This window comes from Oncorhynchus mykiss, chromosome 1 (assembly GCF_013265735.2).
Source record: "Oncorhynchus mykiss isolate Arlee chromosome 1, USDA_OmykA_1.1, whole genome shotgun sequence".
In the NCBI taxonomy this organism is placed as follows: domain Eukaryota; kingdom Metazoa; phylum Chordata; class Actinopteri; order Salmoniformes; family Salmonidae; genus Oncorhynchus; species Oncorhynchus mykiss.
The window spans coordinates 20756241-20778875 of record NC_048565.1 but is presented as its reverse complement, the minus strand read 5'-3'; the positions used below and the strand labels follow the sequence as shown (position 1 = coordinate 20778875).

The 22635-nt window shown below is 44.6% G+C and overlaps 1 protein-coding gene across 1 annotated transcript in view; it reads left to right on the top strand.

The window, feature by feature from the left end:
• Positions 1-22635, top strand: part of LOC110532063 (neurocan core protein-like) — a 256326-nt gene that overhangs the window by 64036 nt on the left and 169655 nt on the right. The window contains exon 2 of the mRNA XM_036967166.1: positions 4347-4426. Within this exon, the coding sequence (XP_036823061.1) occupies positions 4354-4426 (73 nt within the window). The 5' untranslated portion in view covers positions 4347-4353. The remainder of the gene's footprint in view (positions 1-4346; positions 4427-22635) is intronic.

Here is a 22635-nt window from a genome sequence, read left to right as displayed (position 1 = left end):
CAAATGTATTGCTGGAACAAAATTCAAAAATAATTTCATATTGATGTTCTGGTGTCGTTCCAATAATTTCATGTATTGATTGGGGACTTAATTTGTGGAGAAATGTAACTGTTTTCCTGTGTGATTTGTATTTCTCATGACTGTGTTTTTGTATTTTATTGTGTATATATAGTACCAGTCAAAAGTTTGGACAAACCTACACATTCAAGGGTTTTTCTTTATTTTTACTATTTCTACATAGTAGAATAATAGTGAAGACATCAAAACTTTGAAATAATACATATGGAATCAGGTAGAAACCAAAAAAGTGTTAAACAAATCAAAACATATTTTATATTCTTCAAAGTAGCCACCCGTTGCCTTGATGACAGCTTTTCACACTCTTTGGCATTCTTTCAACCAGCTTCATGAGGAATGCTTTTCCAACAGTCTTGAAGCAGTTCCCACCTATGCTGAGCACTTGTTGGCTGCTTTTCCTTCACTCTGCAGTCCAACTCATCCCAAACCATCTCAATTGGGTTGAGGTCAGGTGATTGTGGAGGCCAGGTAATCTGATGCAGCACTCCATCACTCTCCTTGGTCAAATAGCCCTTACACATCCTGGAGGTGTGTATTGGGTCATTGTCCTGTTGAAAAACAAATGATAATACCACTAAGCACAAACCAGATGGGATGGCGTATCGCTTCAGAATGCTGTGGTAGCAATGCTGGTTAAGTGTGCCTTGAATTCTAAATAAATCACTGAGAGTGTCACCAGCAAAGCATCCCCACACCATCACACCTCTTCCTCCATGCTTCACGGTGGGAACCACACATGCAGAGATAATTTGTTCACCTACTCTGAACAGACACAGAGACACAGAAAGACACAAATACACAAAGACACAGAGGTTGAAACCAAAAATCTCAAATTTGGATTTATCAGACAAAAGGGCAGATTTCCACTGCCACATGTATTATTAAATAGTTTTGATGTCCTCGCTATTATTCTACAATGTAGAAAATAGTCCAAATAAAGAAAAACCCTTGAATGAGTAGGTGTGTCACGATCGTACTTAGAGTCCTACATGTTTAATAAATATGCAACTCACCAAAAATAATACAGAAGGAAAGGAAACGTGATGTTCTGGGCTGCTCACAGGCAGCTACACAAAAACAAGATCCCTCAAGGTGGGTGGGAAAAGGCTGCCTAAATATGATCCCCAATCAGAGACAACGATAGACAGCTGCCTCTGATTGGGAACCATACCAGGCCAACAAAGAAATAGAAAACATAGATTGCCCACCCTAGTCACACCCTGACTTTACCAAATAGAGAATTAAAAGGATCTCTAAGGTCAGGGCGTGACAAGGTGTGTCCAAACTTTTGACTGGTAATGTATATTCCTCCCATAGACAACAGCCTGGCTGGGCTGTTTGTTGCTGGCGTTTGTCCTAGTTTGCCTTTAAAACTGTCTGAGTGAATAGCGCGACTGTAATGGACTCTGGGTATCTGTGGTACCCTCTCCTCAGATTTCGCCCCTTGGCTGCCTAGCAGCCGCACCGGGCTGAACACCTTATCTCCAGAACTGCCACATAACATTCATTACTTATACACAGGGTGTCTCTGTCCTCACGCCAGGGGCTGACCTCTCTCACTGGGACTCAGTTCACCCTCAACCCACACTGGACCCTACTCTCTGGACTGATTTGGTCTGGACTGGACCAGTGTTAAAATTAAGTTATACTGTAGCAACAGACAGGTCAGTGTTTAGTTCAGTTGATCCAGGCTAATAGTGAATATACTATACTGTACCTAGTTGCAAAGTCTGCTTTTCTCTTTATGCTGTAATTGTGTGCATGTGCTCGGACAATTCTCTATGTATTGCACCTGATGGGATTGATGAAGTTGTATGGAATTTTATTGAATTGAAGGCATTTTTTCCACTGGATTTTCACTGTCTGCTTTAAAACATCTTATGGCTGCAATTCTGTTAACGGGATGATATGACAACAGCATTGAAAGTGCAGGGCGCCAAATTCAAAACAACATAATTAAAATTCCTCAAACATACCAGTAATCGTATACCGTTTTAAAGGTAATCTTGTTGTTAATCCCACCACAGTGTCCACTTTCAAATATGCTTTACAGCGAAAGCACCACAAATGATTATGTTAGGTCACCACCAAGCCACAGAATAAACACAGCCATTTTTCCAGCCAAACATAGGAGTCACAAAAAGCACAAATAGAGATCAAATTAATCACTAACCTTTGATGATCTTCATCAGATGACACTCATAGGACTTCATGTTACACAATACATGTATGTTTTGTTTGATAAAGTTAATTTAAAAAAATCTGAGTTTACATTGGCGCGTTACTTTCACTAGTTCCAAAAACATCCAGTGATTTTGCATAGCCACATCGATTCAACAGAAATACTCATGGAATTATAGATATACCTCTCCTTAATGTCAGATTTCAAAAATGTTTTTACGGAAAAAGCATACCATGCAATAATCTGAGACGGCGCTCAGAAATATAATACAATTAGCCGCCATGTTGGAGTCAACAGAAACCAGAAATTACATGATAAATATTCCCTTACCTTTGATGATCTTCATCAGAATGCACTCCCAGGAATGCTTGATTTGTTCGATAATGTCCGTTATTTATATCCAATTAGCTACTTTGTTAGCGCGTTTGATATACATATCCAAACGCTCGTGCATTTCTTCGGACAAAAACTTCAAAAAGTTATATTACAGGTCGAAGAAACATTTCAAACTAAGTACAGAATTAATCATTAGGATGTTTTTATCATAAATCTTCAATAAAGTTCCAACCGGAGAATTCCTTTGTGTCTTGAGGAGGAATGGAACGCAAGTCGATATCATGTGGAATGCACGTGACCAGGAAATGACTCTCTGCCAGTAAGCTGACTCATTCAGCTGTTATTCAGTCCCACAACACAGTAGAATCTTCATTCAAGTTTCTAAACTTCATTCATATCCCAATGTGAATTCAATTGGTCCTGGTTTTAAAATCCACCAACCTCAGATTTCTCACTTCCTGTTTGGATTTCTTCTCAGGTTTTTGCCTGCCATATGAGTTCTGTTATACTCACAGACATCATTCAAACAGTTTTAGAAACTTCAGAGTGTTTTCTATCCAATACTAATAATAGCAACTGAGACTGAGGAGCAGGCCGTTTACTCTGGGCACCTCTGGGCACCTTTCATCCAAGCTACTCAATACTGCCTCTGCAGCCATAAGAAGTTAATGATTCTTCTAGAGAGATTGAGATGATTGGGACCTCACTTTTATTCATTATCAAATGTGTTTGTATTGGTATTGGAAAATGAGTGAAAGAAAGAAAGGAATGAAAGAAAGAAAATCACTCCTTTTGTGGTAAGGAAGGCTTTTTTTCACCTTCCCAACAAAACGGAAAAGGTGAATATTCCAATTAACTAATACAAACACCAGGCTCTTTCTCACATACCAGCTGCCTCTACACTCACGAGTGAAAATGTCAAACATGCAATGTGTAACAATTACCATGGGAACAGAGGCTTCAAAGGTGTTGTATTTGCATGTTGTGTTGTGGTGCTCAGACGTTTTGATGTAAACATCTCTCCCTTTGGTAGAGTAAACAGAGGAAGCTGATGGGTTACTGGCTTACTGGTCCCTGGACTTCTAAACACACAAACACACATATTCACAAACGCTCACATAGACACATGAATGCATGCATCAACACACACACCTGATTGTCAATCAAATTGGGTTGTGGCTTACGCCCTGGGCTGTTCTAGGTACAGCTTAGTCTTTGATTGAAGGGAGATTGTAAAGTGAGCAATATTATCAGTGTCCTCTGATGTAACATGAAATTACTCCTGTTTGATTTGTCACTACAAGGGCTGTCTGTGGAGCAGGTTAGCGTTTTTATGTCATGAATGTTGTTCTGGAGGCAGCTCTGCAGAAGTGGTCACTAGCTGGCACAGCCACAAAGTCATGAAATCGGATTTTAAACCTAACCATAACCCTGACCACACTGACCTTAAATTAATTTGTAGAATATAGACAGTTTTGACTTTGCAGCTGACATATCTTAGAGGAAATCACTCAGTTCTGCCTCCAAGACAAGACTCATGACAATAAACTTCAACCTGCATCTATGGATGGGATTCTAATGGCTATGCCTCCCGACTACCTCTCACCTTTTTCCTTCTGTCTCTTTAACTGGCACGTTAAGGGGAGGAAATGGGGGCTGAGCATATCAGCAACTTCTAATTCTATTGATATTGATCTCTCTCTCTCTCTCTCTCTCTCTCTCTCTCTCGCTCTCTCTTTCTCTCTGTCAGGTCCAGGATGCTGGGTGCGACGGTCCCTGCCTGTGGGCTGCAGGTTCTGCTGACAGCCCTCCTTCTCTCTCTGGGTTGTGGTAAGTTCTGCTCCCTAACATGGCCGTGTGTGTCTTTTACCAGCATTGGTCCAGTAGACACAACATTAGCACCACATTAACAACACACTATCTATCCCCCTGCTCTTCTGAAGGTGTTTCTGAGGAGGTCTTGTGATAGCTCCAGGCTCTTAGCAGAGTCTTGGCTAGTCCCCAGTGCTGTATACTAGCTGGCTTACTGGTCTCTGGACTCCTATTTACAGCACTGCCCTGTGGAGAGTTGCTGTTTATGGAGGAATGGGTTGACACTCTAAACACACAAACACACATATTCACAAACGCCCACAAAGACACATGAATGCATGCATCAACACACACACCACATGTATACTACGCACACACACACCCTTAATATCATGTTAATACCCACATGCATGTGTCAGGATGCTCGCAAACATATGGGGTGCATTCATTAGTTCACACCATAGCACAATGCTTTGCAACGGAAAACAAGTTAATGTTAGTCCCATCCCATTTCAGCCATTTGCTTCCTTTTGGTTTCTAGTTAATGCACCCCTGGTGAGAAACTGAGGATGCAGACATGGATTCCCTCAATAAGCTATCCACATACTGTACAATGAGCCCTTTGCCGTAGTACAGTGCCTTGCGAAAGTATTCGGCCACCTTGAACTTTGCGACCTTTTGTCACATTTCAGGCTTCAAACATAAAGATATAAAACTGTATTTTTTTGTGAAGAATCAACAACAAGTGGGACACAATCATGAAGTGGAACGACATTTATTGGATATTTCAAACTTTTTTAACAAATCAAAAACTGAAAAATTGGGCGTGCAAAATTATTCAGCCCCTTTACTTTCAGTGCAGCAAACTCTCTCCAGAAGTTCAGTGAGGATCTCTGAATGATCCAATGTTGACCTAAAGGACTAATGATGATAAATACAATCCACCTGTGTGTAATCAAGTCTCCGTATAAATGCACCTGCACTGTGATAGTCTCAGAGGTCCGTTAAAAGCGCAGAGAGCATCATGAAGAACAAGGAACACACCAGGCAGGTCCGAGATACTGTTGTGTAGAAGTTTAAAGCCGGATTTGGATACAAAAAGATTTCCCAAGCTTTACACATCCCAAGGAGCACTGTGCAAGCAATAATATTGAAATGGAAGGAGTATCAGACCACTGCAAATCTACCAAGACCTGGCCGTCCCTCTAAACTTTCAGCTCATACAAGGAGAAGACTGATCAGAGATGCAGCCAAGAGGCCCATGATCACTTTGGATGAACTGCAGAGATCTACAGCTGAGGTGGGAGACTCTGTCCATAGGACAACAATCAGTCGTATATTGCACAAATCTGGCCTTTATGGAAGAGTGGCAAGAAGAAAGACATTTCTTAAAGATATCCATAAAAAGTGTAGTTTAAAGTTTTCCACAAGCCACCTGTGAGACACACCAAACATGTGGAAGAAGGTGCTCTGGTCAGATGAAACCAAAATTGAACTTTTTGGCAACAATGCAAAACGTTATGTTTGGCGTAAAAGCAACACAGCTCATCACACTGAACACACCATCCCCACTGTCAAACATGGTGGTGGCAGCATCATGGTTTGGGCCTGCTTTTCTTCAGCAGGGACAGGGAAGATTGTTAAAATTGATGGGAAGATGGATGGAGCCAAATACAGGACCATTCTGGAAGAAAACCTGATGGAGTCTGCAAAAGACCTGAGACTGGGACAGAGATTTGTCTTCCAACAAGACAATGATCCAAAACATAAAGCAAAATCTACAATGGAATGGTTCAAAAATAAACATATCCAGGTGTTAGAATGGCCAAGTCAAAGTCCAGACCTGAATCCAATCGAGAATCTGTGGAAAGAACTGAAAACTGCTGTTCACAAATGCTACCCATCAAACCTCACTGAGTTCGAGCTGTTTTGCAAGGAGGAATGGGAAAAAATGTCAGTCTCTCGATGTGCAAAACTGATAGAGACATACCCCCAAGCGACTTACAGCTGTAATCGCAGTAAAAGGTGGCGCTACAAAGTATTAACTTAAGGGGGCTGAATAATTTTGCACGCCCAATTTTTCAGTTTTCGATTTGTTAAAAAAGTTGGAAATATCCAATAAATGTCGTTCCACTTCATGATTGTGTCCCACTTGTTGTTGATTCTTCACAAAAAAATACAGTTTTATATCTTTATGTTTGAAGCGTGAAATGTGGCAAAAGGTCGCAAAGTTCAAGGTGGCCGAATTCTTTCGCAAGGCACTGTATGTAGGCAAATACCTAATGTACCCTTATCTATGATTTGCCTTAGTACATTTCTGAGTGCTATGACAGTCTCTGGCTGTGTGTCAGTGTGTCAGAGCTGTCCCTGCACATTAAGGCTTAGCTAGTTCTTTGGCAGGACAATTTAGTCCCCCAGCATCACCACTCTTGAGTCAGGCAATAATTTGGAAGATGCCTGTGTAAGGTATTTTTTACCCTCTGACTGTGTGTCAGTGCCCGTTTCTCTCTCACTCTCCTTGAGAGCACTCTGGCAGGTCTGAGATCATGAGCTGTCAGGGAGTAGACTCTCCAGCTGAACCAGCTGAACCTGGACCAGTGTTATTCAAATAGTCTTATCTGGCCAGTGCACACACACACACACACACACAGTACACACACACAAACACACACACACGCACATACACACACAGTACACACACACAAACACACGCACATACACATACAGTACACACACACAAACACACGCACATACACACACAGTACACACACATACACACACAGTACACACACACAAACACACGCACATACACACACAAACACACGCACATACACATACAGTACACACATGCACACGTACACACACAAAAGTACACACACACACACACACACACACACACACACACACACACACACACACAAACACACACACACACACACACACACACACACACACACACACACACACACACACACACACACACACACACACACACACACACACACACACACACACACAGTCTTATCAAGGATGCAGGGTGTGGAGGGCCTCTAGCAGTCGTGTCCATGCATCCAAAGTTCTACCAGAGGGAACCCAGACCAATGCCCCCTCTGTGCCCCCTGTGCCGGCTTGTCTCCGTGCTCCGTCTGCTGCCATCTGCACGCCATTGTTCTGCCTTGTGTCAAGATAAACAGCATAGCATTGTGGGGCCTGTGAAAAAACCAAGGCTTGGGGGCCAGTGACTCAGCATGCTGCTCCTTTAGCACAAGAGACGTGACTGGAGCAGATTTTGTGTGTGCGTGCGTACTCGCCCACATGTGTGTAACAGCAGTAGTTGTAGCAGACTGCAGGCTATGTAGGCCAAGAAGCATGCTCAGCAGTCTCACATAGCATAAGCATAAAATGTCCACTGCCTCCCCCAGGTCATATAACTTACTGACACATATGAACCTTTATATCTGTCGTGCAAATAGATGCATTCCACCCTGCTACTGTGGAAAGGATGTTTATGAACATGTTGCCCCCTCCCTCTGGCCCACCCCACCCCCTTCCAAATTTCTCCTTTTCGGGTGGGTGAAAATGGAAATGAGTGATGGAGGGAGACAGGCGGAGGCAGGGGGGAGTAGGCACAGAAGGGGGGCTGGCATGAAAAGCTCCTCTGGTGACTGTGTTTGTTTGACGGGCCAGAGATGAGGATGGGGAAACGGGGGGAGGCATGGGGCTCTGTGCCACACCAGATAAATGTATCATTACACCACACAGGGTGCGGGCAGTAGTAGCCTGCGAGTGGCACTACACTGGCATGTAGCGGGATAGGACAGGGATGTGACAGGGGTGTGACAGGGATGGGACAGGGATAGGACAGGGATGTGACAGGGATGGCACAGGGATGGGACAGGGATGGGACAGGGATGTGACAGAGATGGGACAGGGATAGGACAGGGATGTGACAGGGATGGCACAGGGATGGGACAGGGGTAGGACAGGGATGTGACAGGGATAGGACAAGGATGGGACAGGGATGGGACAGAGATGTGACAGGGATAGGACAAGGATGGGACAGGGATAGGACAGGGATGGGACAGGGATAGGACAGGGATGGGACAGGGATAGAACAGGGAAAAGAAAAGGGATGGGACAGGGATGTGACAGGGATGGGACAGGGGTGTGACAGGGATGGGACAGGGATAGAACAGGGAAAAGAAAAGGGATGGGACAGGGATGGGACAAGGATGGGACAGGGATAGGACAGAGACAGAACAGGGATGGAACAGGGATGTGACAGGGATAGGACAGAGACAGAACAGGGATGGAACAGGGATGTGACAGAGATGGGACAGGGATAGGACAGGGATGGGACAGAGATAGAACAGGGATGTGACAGAGATGGGACAGGGATAGGACAGGGATGGGACAGGGATAGGACAGAGACAGAACAGGGATGGGACAGGGTTAGGACAGGGATGGCACAGGGATGGCACAGAGATGGCACAGAGATGGGACAGGGGTGTGACAGGGATGGGACAGGGATAGGACAGGGATGTGACAGGGATGGCACAGGGATGGGACAGGGGTAGGACAGGGATGTGACAGGGATAGGACAAGGATGGGACAGGGATGGGACAGAGATGTGACAGGGATGGGACAGGGATAGGACAGGGATAGGACAGGGATGGGACAGGGATGGGACAGGGATAGGACAGGGATGGGACAGGGATAGGACAGGGATGGGACAGGGATAGGACAGAGACAGAACAGGGATGGGACAGGGATGTGACAGAGATGGGACAGGGATAGGACAGGGATGGGACAGAGATAGAACAGGGATGTGACAGAGATGGGACAGGGATAGGACAGGGATGGGACAGGGATAGGACAGAGACAGAACAGGGATGTGACAGGGATAGGACAGGGATGGGACAGGGATTGGACAGGGATGGGATAGGGATGGGACAGAGATGTGACAGAGATGGGACAGGGATGTGACAGAGATGGGACAGGGATGGGACAGGGATGTGACAGGAATGGGACAGGGTTGGGATAGGGGTAGGACAGGGATGTGACAGGGATGGGACAGGGATAGGACAGGGCTCAGACGCAGGCATGCATGGTTAACATTCATAGCTAGAGGAGGGAGGAGAGGAGGGAGAGAAGAGAGGAGAAGAAGGAAGGAAAGGTGAAGATGAAGGAGGGGGAAAGGGGTCCTGGTGAGAAGATTTCATGCAGAGAGTGCCAGCATTGGGAATGTCGTTCTAAACCGTGCATGGAGACGGTCTGTGGGACACCAGCTGTTGCTGAATGTTTATCTCCCCTGTTATTGGTAATGGTGGGAGGTCAGCATGTCTTGGGGGTATGATCTTTGACCCTCTGTAACTTTCTCACTCAACATTATTCATTATTCATTCAGGATTATCTGTAATCACAGTAGCATCCACATTAATGTAGAAGTGTTTAGAAACATATTATTTTCCTATTTATAAAAAAAAATGACTCCAAAATGACAATTTACCATTTATTTCTATTGGGCACAAAATAATCTGAAACACAACCAAAACAAACTGAAAATGCATCCAATAAATGTGTAGTATAGTCACACGTTTGATGTAATCATTGCATGCTGGGAACCAAATACTACAGTATTTATAAGAATCTTTAGGGGTGTCAATAATTTAGGAGAAAAACAATATTACACGTTAAACTAAATCTCTTTCTCCGAGCAATTGTATTAATATAATATAATTTAAAATATAGCTCAGTATTTGAATGTTTTATTTTATACAGTCATTATTGCTCATTTTTATCAAGTGTGTCAATAATTTTGGACCCCACTGTACCTTCAGATCTGCCCTGAGAGCAGACCACCCCTACAGCACAGTGACACTTACTGTACACAGAGCTCTGGGGTAGCTACTATAAGGGGACTTGACTATACAGTAAAAATCATCTACAGAAGTAAATGGAGCAAATTGTCTCTGTAATGTGATGTTGTTGCTATAGAGTGTGTGTATGTTTGGACAGTGACTTTAGAGCGTTTTCATACCACTCGACCTATTCCACATTTTGTTTTGTTGCAGCCTGAATTTTAAATGTATTAAATATACTTTTTTTCTCACCCATCTACACACAATACCCCATAATGACAAAGTTAAAACATGTTTTTAGACATTTTTGCACACTTATTGAAAGTTAAATACAGAAATATCTCATTTACATAAGTGTTCACACCCCTGATTCAATACTTTGTAGATGCACCTTCTTTTATTGTTTAAAAAAGTCTTCAATCTCTGTCAAATTAGTTGTTGATCATTGCTAGACAAACATTTTCAGGTCTTGTCATAGATTTTCAAGTAAATTTCAGTCAAAACTGTAACTCGGCCACTCAGGAACAATCACTGTCTTCTTGGTAAGCAATTTCGGTGTAGATTTGACCTTGTGTTTTAGGTTATTGTTCTGCTGAAAGGTCAATTAATCTCCCAATATCTGGTGGAAATCAGACTGAACCAGGTTTTCCTCTAGGATTTGCCTGTGATTACAAGCATACCCATAACATGATGCAACCACCACTATGCTTGAAAATATGAAGAGTGGTAATGTGTTGTATTGGATTTGCCCCAAACATAATGCTTTGTATTCAAGACATAAAGTTAATTTATTTTCCACAAAGAGGTAGTCATTCAAAAATCACGTTAAACGCTATTATTGCACACAGAGTAAGTCCATGCACGTTGCGACTTGTTAAGCAATTTGTTTTACCACTGAATGTATTTAGGCCTGCCATAACAAAGGGGTTGTCACGTTCTGACCTTAGTTCCTTTGTTTTGTCTTGGTTTTAGTATGGTCAGGGCGTGAGTTGGGGTGGGCAGTCTATGTTCCTTTTTCTATCATTTGGAATTCTGTGTTTGGCCTGGTATGGTTCTCAATCAGAGGCAGCTGTCAATCGTTGTCCCTGATTGAGAACCATACTTAGGTAGCCTGGTTTCACTTTTGAGTTGTGGGTGATTATTTTCTGTGTGTTCCACACGGGACTGTTTCGGTTTGTTATTTCACTTTGTTATTTTTGTATTTGGTTGTGTTTAGTTTGTTCTATTAAATATGGACACTTACCACGCTGTGCATTGGTCCTCCTCTTCTCCTTCATATGACAGCCGTTGCAGGGGTTGAATACTTATTGACTCAAGACATTTCAGCTTTTTAGTTTTTATTAATTTGTAAAAATTCAGAAAAACATAATTCCACTTTGACATTATGGGGTGTTGTGTATAGGCCATTGACAAAACAATCTACATGTAATCCATGTTAAATTCAGGCTGTAGCACAATCAAATGAGGAAAAAGGGAAAAGGTCAAGGAGTGTGAATACTTTCTGAAGGCACGGTACTGTATGTGTTTATGAGGAAGGCCTCAGTATCATCCTCCTTGGAGAGACGAGGTAAGATGGCGTGAGCAGCCGCTCTTGGCTTAACTCTAGGTTCTTCTCGTCGGCTCAGCTGTTGTTGCAGGAGTTCTATGGTTGTCTGCTGTGCTGTGATCAATTGTTGTAGTAGGCGTTATCTATCGTTCTTGAATGGTTCCTCCTGGTCTACTGGAAGAATTTTGATTCACTCACTTATCCTTGTGTCACTCGTCCACCTAATACCCGCATTCTCCACCAATGTGAGCGGACCAAGTAATTGGGCGTCACTCTAAAGCGGGAAGGTGGAATAAACGAGTCAGGAGTAGGTTTTCTTGATTGAACACAGTTCTCTATTGAGGGCATTTGGTCAACACAAACACTCCAACATAATCAATGAAAATCTTCCAAGGAAAAACATACATCTTCTTCTCCAGATGAAACAGAAACACAATAGGATTATCTTTAAACTACAACAAAAGTCACAGGATTGTCACCGTCTTAGTGGTTATTCCTGGATAGCTCCTCTGTCTCGGTGGCCATCTTCCAGAGATAGTTTTCCCCTCTCTCTCTGCTGGTTCCATTCTCTCTCTTATAGGTGAAGGAGAATATGTCATTAGTACCGTCAGCTGTGCTTAATTGCCTCTGGTTACCTTGTCTCCCATGCCTTGTTGGGCTACTATCCGTGAGCCCAGCCTGCCCTCTGGTGGTCCTTCCACATACCTTCCCCCCCCAGGACCGAACCGGAGGACCATCTTGGTCGCGTCGGGACAGCGCGTCTGCATTCCCGTTCCTCGATCCGGCCCTGTGGATGACATGGAAAGAGAACGGTTGTAAAGACAAAAAACATCTGGCTATTCTGTTGTTATTGTTTCTCTTACCAGCCAATCACGTGAGGGGCGCATGGTCAATAACTAATGCAAACCTGCACAGTGAACTCTTGTGAAAAGTCCAGAGCCTGTAGAACGGGATCAGAACACAGGCCATCTTTTAGCAATTGAAAGGCCTCTTCCGTCTCGCCTTTCCACTCTACCTGGTTTGGCAGGTTTTTCTTGATGAGGTTAGTGGGGGGGTTGGCAATGGTTGCATATCCCGGGATAAAATGGCAATAATATCCTGTTATCCCTAAGAAGGCCTGAACGTCTCGCTTGGTCCGGGGTCGAGGTCAGTCACGAATTGCCCTGGTCTTCTCTGCCTGTGGGCGTATTTTCCCATTCCAACAGTGTACCCCAGGTATTCCGCTTCGGACAGGCCCAGGCAACATTTATTTGGATTGGCTGTCAACCCTGTGGCTTCCAAACTCACGAGCACCGCCTGTAATTGCAGGGGGTGACTATCCCAGTCCTCACTGTGGATGACCACATCGTCTATGTACGCCGCTGCATACTCTTGATGTGGCCGTAGAATGGCATCCATGAGGCGTTGGAAAGTTGCAGCGGCACCATGCAGTCCGAAGGGCATCCTCACATACTGGAAAAACCCCTCTGGGGTGGCGAAGGCAGTCTTTGGGCGATCCTCCGGAGCCACCGGCACTTGCCAATATCCCTTCGTCAAATCCAGGGTGGTGATGAACTTGGCCTTTCCTAAGCGCTCCAAGAGTTCATCCATGCGGGGCATGGGATATGCATCGAATGTAGAGATGGCATTCACGCCCCTAAAGTTGTTGCAGAGTCTCATACTACCATCGGATTTGGGGACCAGGACTATGGGACTGGACCACTCACTCGTCGATGGCTCGATCACGCCCATTCTCAACATCTCTCTTACCTCTTTCTTAGCGATGACTCGGCGAGCCTCAGGAATCCTGTAAGGGCGGATATGCACCTTCTTGCCGGGTTCAGTGTGGATATGGTGGAACAGGACATCTGTTTGTCCTGGGAATGGAGAGAATATTCGACCGAAGTTTATAATCAGCTTGTCTAGCTGTCTTGACTGCTCCGGTAGGAGAGTTTGGCCACCGCGCACCTGTGGTAGAGCCTCCTCTTTTCCTTTGCCCTCCAGGGCCATCAAAGCCACCTCCTCCTCTCGTCCATGGTACGTCTTCAACAGGTTTATGTGATAGAGTTGGACCTTCTTCCTCCTGTCAGGTTGTTTGATGAGGTAATTGACCGGTGAGACCCTTTTCACTACCTCGTAGGGCCCCCTCCACTGCGCCAGCAAGCGATGTTCGGCCGTGGGCACGAGCACCATCACTTTCTCTCCCACGGTGAACTCACGGGGGGTCGCGGACTTATCATAGGCCCGGCTTTGGGTCCTTTGTGCCTTCTCCATATGCTCCTTGACTATGGGCCACACTGCTGACAGGCGGTCTCTCATAAGGGTAACGTGTTCTATTGTGGATCGAAAGGGGCATGGTTGGGTCTCCCAGGTTCTCTTTGGCTAAGTCGAGGATCCCTCGACAGGGTCTGCCATAGAGCAATTCAAATGGAGAGAATCCAGTGGATGCCTGGGGTACTTCTCGCAGGGCAAACATTAAGTGTGGGAGAAGCATGTCCCAGTTTTTCCCGTCTCGGGACACCACTCTTCTCAACATGCTTTTAATCGTTTTGTTCAAGCGTTCACACAACCTGTCTGTTTGAGGGTGGAATATGCTTGTACGTATCTGTTGAACCTGATATAACCGACACAAGTCCTTCATCAACCGGGACATGAACGGGGTTCCCTGATCGGTTAAGATCGTCTTGGGGAGGCCCACACGAGAGAACATCAGGAATAACTCCTTGGCAATTCCCTTTGACGACATTTTACGCAGGGGTATGGCCTCCGGGAACTTGGTAGCATAATCTATAACCACTAGGATGTACTCGTGTCCTCTGGCAGATTTTGGGAGGGGTTCTACGAGGTCCATAGCTATGCGTTCAAAGGGAGTCTCTATGATGGGGAGAGGAATCAAAGGGTTACGTAGGTGTGGCCGTGGAGCTGTACGTTGACATTGATCACACGTCCTACAATACCTGGCCACATCCCGGGTTATCCGGGGCCAATAGAATCTCTGCATGATTCTGTCAATAGTCTTGTCTCATGCCAGGTATTCCCAGGTCCACCCTAGTGGGTGTCTCCATGGATACAGGATACGGCTACTTTGTCTGGTAGCAGTGCTGCGGAGGTCACCATCTGCTCCTCTACTAACGTAACCATACTTCCCGAGTCGAGAATGGCTACCGCATCTTGTCCTTCGACTCGAACCGGAATCTCTGGGGCTGGGGCTATCTCTGCTAACCAACAGTGTTGATCCTGCCCCCTCAAAACGGGATGTGTGGTGGTAGGCAGTGATGACTCCGTGACCATGGGCTCCTCCTTGCTAGGACATTGTGGGGCATAATGGTCGGGAGACTGACATTTATAACACTGACCCTGCTGTGTGGTGGCTGACTTTTCCCACCTCCGGGGGGGGGTTTTGGACGTTTCGGTGGCGGACGCGCCGGGATGAGTCGTGGTACGGGATTGGAAGACTCCTTCCGTTCCTCCTTGTCACTTTTTAACAACTCCCCTGTAGACCAATATGTTTCCACCGCCTGGGCTATGTCGTCGGCTGACAAGGGGTTGGCTTGCCCCACAACTCTTTTTAAGTCACTGGGTAATTCCCTCAATATCTTGTCCACTACGAGTGTCTCTATCACATGTCCTACTCCCTTTCCAGGTTCTAGCCACTGTTTCGTCAGTCGTATTCATGCGAAGATCTGGGCACGGACGGGTTGATCAGCTGTATAGGTCCATTGATGGAACTTTACGGCCCTATCTCTGGCAGTCAGCTGGTACCGGGACAGGATCTCGGTTTTTAGTCCGCAGCTTCGTGGGAATCCAGGTCAAAATAGGCTTCCTGAGCCACCCCGGTCAAAAGAGGGGCTAGTGCGCTCACCCATTCTGTGGGCGGCCACTCTTCCAAGGTGGCCATCCTTTCGAAGGTCATGAGGAAGGCCTCAATATCATCCTCCTTGGAGAGACGAGGTAAGATGGCGTGAGCAGCCGCTCTTGGCTTAACTCTAGGTTCTTCTCGTCGGCTCAGCTGTTGTTGCAGGAGTTCTATGGTTGTCTGCTGTGCCGTGATCAATTGTTGTAGTAGGGTGTTATCCATCGTTCTTGAATGGTTCCTCCGGGTCTACTGGAAGAATCTTGATTTACTCACTTATCCTTGTGTCACTCGTCCACCTAATACCCGCATTCTCCACCAATGTGAGCGGACCAAGTAATTGGGCGTCACTCTAAAGATGAAACAGAAACACAATAGGATTATCTTTAAACTACAACAAAAGTCACGGGATTGTCACCGTTTTAGTGGTTATTCCTGGATAGCTCCTCTGTCTCGGTGGCCAGAGATAGTTTTCCCCTCTCTCTCTGCTGGTTCCATTCTCTCTCTTATAGGTGAAGGAGAATATGTCATTAGTACCGTCAGCTGTGCTTAATTGCCTCTGGTTACCTTGTCTCCCATGCCTTGTTGGGCTACTATCCGTGAGCCCAACCTGCCCTCTGGTGGTCCTTCCACATTAGCTACTGAGGCAATCCATGTCATTTCAGCAAACCATGATACCACCATCTCAGATTGTGCTGAAATAATTTCTGTAGTTAGAAACAGATACGATTCCTGGCACATCCTAGCATTCCTGGCACATTATTTTGTTGAAATGTCATTGATCTTTGAAAAATTAAGCTAATTGTTTGCACCCAAATGTACCCTTTAAATTGTGAGGATTCACATAATATTCAAGAACTATAGTACCTAACATCCGATTTGAGCCGAACTTCTTCCTACCATTCAGTAAGACAATAAAATGGTCAAAAGCCACCCACAGACCCCCATACCCCAAACCAATCCTAACCCAACAAGACACTATGTTTGACAAGTAGTACGGTGCTGCGGTATTGCTTCTCGTCCTATGTACTGTATTTCCTGTCAATCTGGTGATTTTTTTCCCCCACCTGTTCAGAGACATTTGCTTGTAATGTCACTGGCATTATATAGTACCGTGTTTTGACCAATAGATGCCGCTAATCCTGCTACTGCCACAGCCTTTGATCCATTTAGCTGGTCTCTCGTGTTTATTTAATGGATCACAGCATTTTCTTTACAACTTGGACTAGTAAACCAATAGGTTTTGCTGATGATGAAAATACATTGTTTGGTCATCCTCACATGTAAAGCCAGTCCTCTATGAAAGCAGTTTAATTTGTCTTTCTCTTAGCAACCTAATGCTTCAACCCTTTTCCTACAATAGTACAACAAATGGCAGCTTTCTGAGTTGGCTATCCCTATGGTGTAATTCTCATATGACATTTCATACAAGTGCAAAATTTTTATGGAGAAATGGGCTAGTGACTAAAATGGTGTGACAACCCTGATTAAGTACTACAATTATAAACCACTGCATGGCACTTGTATGTTTTCAATAAAATGATTTGAAAATATCTCTATATGTAGTGTGATTGGTGACATTTACCATTAAACCCAACCCAATACCATTACCATTGCAAAACACTATACAGTGTGTTTATGATGTTTACCATTGAAGACCATTAGAGACCATAACTTTGAAACCATTAGTAGCCTAATGGTTTGCTTGTTCACCAGGAATGGTCTAACACATTTCTGAATGGGAATAAACCACACACAGAAGGATCGTTTCCTGGACACAGATAAGGACAAACTGAATTGCTTTCATGGAGGATTGGCTTGAATTGTGAGGATGACCAGGCAATGCATTTCAATCATGAGAAATAGCTATTGGTTTTCTACCCAAAGAAAATGTTGTGATCCGTTTAATGAACACAGGAGACTAGCACAATTTATAAAAAGGTAGTAGTAATAGCGGCACCTAGTGGGAAAAACCTGGTACATTCACACTAATTTATGGTAAATAATGCAACTTCAATGTCTAATTTCAGGTGAAAAACATCACCAGTTTCACAGGGAATACATTTCATAGGATGAAAGCCAACTTTCCAATATACTGTAAACTGGTTGTTGGGGTGGGCTTGGCGTAGGGTGTGGGTGGTCCGTGGGTGGCTTTTGATCATTTTATTGGATTCCTCATTTCCTACTCATTGTTAGGAATAAGTATGGTCCAAATTGGATGTAAGGTACTATATTGATTGACGATTATATGAATCCAATATATTAAAATGGCGAATTTGGGTACAATCAATTAGCTTAATTTTTCAGAGATCGAAATGGTGGGTGTCTAAATCCTCTTTCTTGTGTGTTTTGAGGTGGAATGACCGTACTGAAAGAGAGAGGATGTGTGTTTTGAGGTGGAACGACCGTACTGAAAGAGAGAGGATGTGTGTTTTGAGGTGGAACGACTGTACTGAAAAAGAGAGGATGTGTGTTTTGAGGTGGAACGACCGTACTGAAAGAGAGAGGATGCGTGTTTTGAGGTGGAACGACCGTACTGAAAGAGAGAGGATGTGTGTTTTGAGGTGGAACGACCGTACTGAAAGAGAGAGGATGTGTGTTTCCCCTCACAACCCCATCTCCTGTCTCAGCTTGTGGTGTCTCTGTTGCCATGGTTATCATTAGGGCTGATTTTTGGAGGAGTTAGCATATGCAGTATAACAGCTTCAACATCCCCCTCTTCTCTCTTTATCTCTCTATTTCTTTCTATTTTTCACTTCTCTCTCTCTTGTCTCTCTCTTTTTCTCACTTCGTCTCTATTTTCTCTCCCACTCTTGCTCTCTCGCTCTCTCTCTTCTCTCCCTCCCACTGTTTTGGCTATCTATTGTTCTCTCTTTCCTCAGAAGAACATGATGTGGAAGCCTGTGTCCTGGTCAAGGCCTTGTCCCTGTATATACTTAAGGTAGATCCAGGCTTTTATTTAAAAAGAAACAGCCTTCAAATAAAACGGATTAAGCGTTTTGTTAGTGTATTCTAAAAGACGGCTCGCAGCAGCCTCTATCACACAAAAGTTAATGGGAAGTAACATGAAATAGGCATCTTCATACCCACCCTCCAACATAGCCTTTCAAATCCACTCTCCAACGTGGCCCTTCAAATCCACTCTCCAACATGGCCCTCCAGTTACCCCTGGTATAACTATAGCATCGCTTTCATTTTGACAAACTGCTCTTGAGCAAAACACTTCTGTGATTTTGACACCTGACAAAGAGATCACCTAAGAGAGAGAGAGAGAGAGAGAGAGAGAGAGAGCTCAGACAAAAGATGTCTTGATTTATGACAAAACAAACACCTGACATGTCGCTAGTCAAAGCCAATGACAGGAGAGGACACGATTGATCATCTCAGAGCCGGGTGGATGGGCTAATAGAAAACAATGGGGCCTTTATCATTGAAAAGCCCATTGCAGGTAAGACTGGGTGGAGAGGGAGAGAAAAATAGATGTTGGCCATTGTGTTCTTACGACTGTGAAAGAACACATTAACAGCCTCTCTCTGTCTTCTGCTCATTGCTGCTCGAGGCAGATAAAGACTTCTACCTGTAGTTAATAATTTCCCACTGCTTAAAATGAGATGACAAAGTTGTCAATTGTATAGATCAGAAAGTCCTCTTCTGTGACTAGCAGAAGCAGTGAAAGACACTTTTGGCATTACTGTCTCTCTCTCCCTGTCTGCTTTGGGTTCCCGTTCATTCTTGCTCTCTCTCCACTCAATCCATCTTTACCTCTCTCCCCCCTCTTCCCTTGCTCCTCTCCTCTGCAGGTTAGGCAGTCTGATTGGGCCTCATTCAGAGGAAAAAGACAGATGAAAAATAGGCAGATTTCCAAACAAAGGGCAGTCTCAAGGGGGTTGTGCATGTAATAACATTTCCATCTAAATGCAGATTTGATATCTACTGCAATGGGGCCATGTTGGTTAGATTCATTATTTAACCATGTGGGAACAGAGATTTTTTTTATCCTGGGCCTCTGCTTTAAACAGTAATTTGGATTTTTAAGAAGGTATGTGCAATTGATTTCTTTTGATTTCGTGTCGCAAATTGTTGAGGTCGAGGTAGAAAAGAAAATACAATCTGGTAAAGGGAAGAGGAGAGACAAATAAACACATTTGTACAAACAAAGTTGACAGAAGGAGATTTAGGAGAGGGAAAATATTGTGAATATTGCTTTCAGCTTGGCTTAATTCACTGCTAATTTGTTTAGGTGCAGTGGGAACACAGCTAACACAATGGTAATGTGTGGATAACCAAACTGGCTTTTGGCCAAGGGGAAAGTGGAAAGGGATTTGGCAAATTCTGACATGCCTCCTGAATATACAGTTGAAGCATTATCAGTTCTTCTCAATTTAAGCATACATTTGGCTATATTAAATTCTACCCAGCTCCAGGCAAAGTGGCCCAGAAATTGTAGCGAGATAGTCCTTGGGGACTGCATGTGTGTGTGTGATTGTGTGTGTGTGTGTGTTTGTCTGTGTGATTGTGTGCGTGTGTGTTTGCGTGGTAAACCTTGGGAGGTAGAGGAAAGGAAGGGGAAGAGTGTGATGTCTAATAGCCTCCCCTGAACAACAGTGTGTGTGTATGTGTGTGTGTGTGTGTGTGTGTGTGTGTGTGTCATCAGGCCTGCTGACTCACTCCACTGAGCCTAAGAGAACCAGCGTTCTCCCGTCTCTGACTCTTATGCTGCCAGAGTAGAGACACTTTATGTAGGGAGAAAAATGTGTGCGTGCGTGCGCATACATACTGTACGTGTGATTTTCAATCACATTAAACCATTTCCCTTCTATAAATCACACCGTTGCTTCTCCCTTCCTCCCTTTGCCATCTTCACCATCATGTTCTGAGCAGAGTGCCAGCATCAAATGGTCCTCTTCATCTTTTTACTGCGTTTCTCCCCTCTGAGGAAAGAGGAAATTGGTCTGTGGCTATCATGTGAACCAAGTTCAGAAGTGACAACATTTCCCCTGGAAAACGGAAACACATTACCTTCTGTACTCAGAGGACGGTCTCAGATGTAACACAGGGAAACTGTACCTACCGGAACATTCTGTCTCGGGAAAAGAGGATGCCCCTAATGACACTACTGATGAGGTCAATTGCCTTCAGTGACGCAGAAATGTCCGGAAATTCCTTGTAACCTTGTTGACTTCGTAACATACCGGTAATCAAATCTGTCTCATAATAGATATGGTTTAAAGCCACTTCTGCAGCACACAGCCCCACACAAAGGTGGGCAGTATAAAAGTTGTACTTCACAATAAGTTCTGTTTCCATTTTGAGCTTGTGTTGATATTTCCTAGCCCCATTACATGCCACTCTTTGAAAAGAGGCGGACATGTTTTCTTCAGAGGTCACAGCTCTTTAGGCAGGTGGAGCATCACTTGAGTGTGCTGAGAGAAAAAGGCCTTTTTAAAACATGAATCACCTTTCATGCTGTCGAATGCAGCGCCAGCGACATGGTTTCGAATAGATCAGCTAGGTGAGGAAGTCAAACAGCACCATGTGCCTCTCGAGGTGTTGAGCATGTCACACACAGACAGATGGAGAGGAGCCCTGTGTGTGTTGATGTTTAGCTCTTCGCCAACTGGCCCTCAGCCTCTTAGAAAGCCAGGGGTACAGCATGTAAACCAGCACTGACAGCTATTCACATGTCTCGTCTGCTATCTGTGCGCTCTGGCACATTAAACTATCAGGCAGGAAATTAAATATTGCCACAAATGCATGTGTGTGTGTATATGTGTGTGTGTATATGTGTGTGTGTGTGTGTGTAGTAATAAACACACAGCACTTTCATCCATTCCGGATCGGGTATAATTCAATGGGAATTGAAAATGAGGCAACCAAGGCAAAATTGAATTGCAGTCACAAAGACTGAATGAAATTAAATTGCTTGCTGAAGCCGAGCGAAAACATCAAGCCTGGTTTCAAAAAGGAAAACAAAAGAAAAATTGATTGTGTCAGAAGAATAAATAGATGAACAGAGGCAAAAATAAAAAGCTTCAGTGGCCGTCTGTGGCTGTGGAGATGGTGACTGGCTGGTGGTCGAATGAAGAATGAGAAAGGAAAGAGAAGGATAGGGAGAGAGATAAGCCCAAGTCTGTGATGATCTTGGGATGCATCGCTCTTCCAATCAGCTAGTTAATTACAGTGGAGATAGCCATGAGAGAAACTCCACCAGTGGCAACGCCACAACCCACTCTGCCGCACTTTACATGAAATCTAAGCGAGTCGAAACAATGCAGGTGCTGAGGAAACTGATACTAATGAAAATAAATCAATCCCCTCATTTCCTCTACTACCTACCATTAGCCGCTGCCTTCAGTTCTCTCTCTCTCTCCTTTTCCATTTTCTCTCCTTCCTTCCTTCTCTCATTCATAACAGTACGTCACTAGCAGTCTATCTTTCCCCCCTGCTACCGGGGCAAATGAGAGAGAAATGAGAGGGGTCAGTGTATTTCTTCCCTTGTTCCGCTCAAACTATACAGCATATCTGACAGATCTCAATGTTCTTATTAATTCATGCTTTTCTAAGAGATGTCCCACAGCGAGTGAGTTACTGATTGAACGTGTGTATAATAAGGAGGCTTTTCAGGGGGATAGTGTGTGTGCCAGCCTGTATTCCTTGGTGGCCTTTCCAGGCGCTGGCAGCTGATTCTGTCGATGCCTTCATCCCAACACTCTCCCCCATAACCTAATGTGTTTGGGCTAGGAATGCTCTCAGGAGGAGCAGGGAGGAGGAGTGGAGGGATGAAGGGATGGATGGAAGAGGAGTGGAGTGGAGGGAGGGAGAGGGGGAGGGAGGGAGGAGTGGAGGGATAAAGGGATGATGGAAGAGGAGTGGAGGGGAGGGAGGGAGGGAGAGAGGGAGGGAGGGAGAAGTGAAGGGATGAAGGGATGGATGAGGATTGGAGGGATGATTGGAGGGAGGGAGGGAGGGAGGGAGGGAGGGAGGGAGG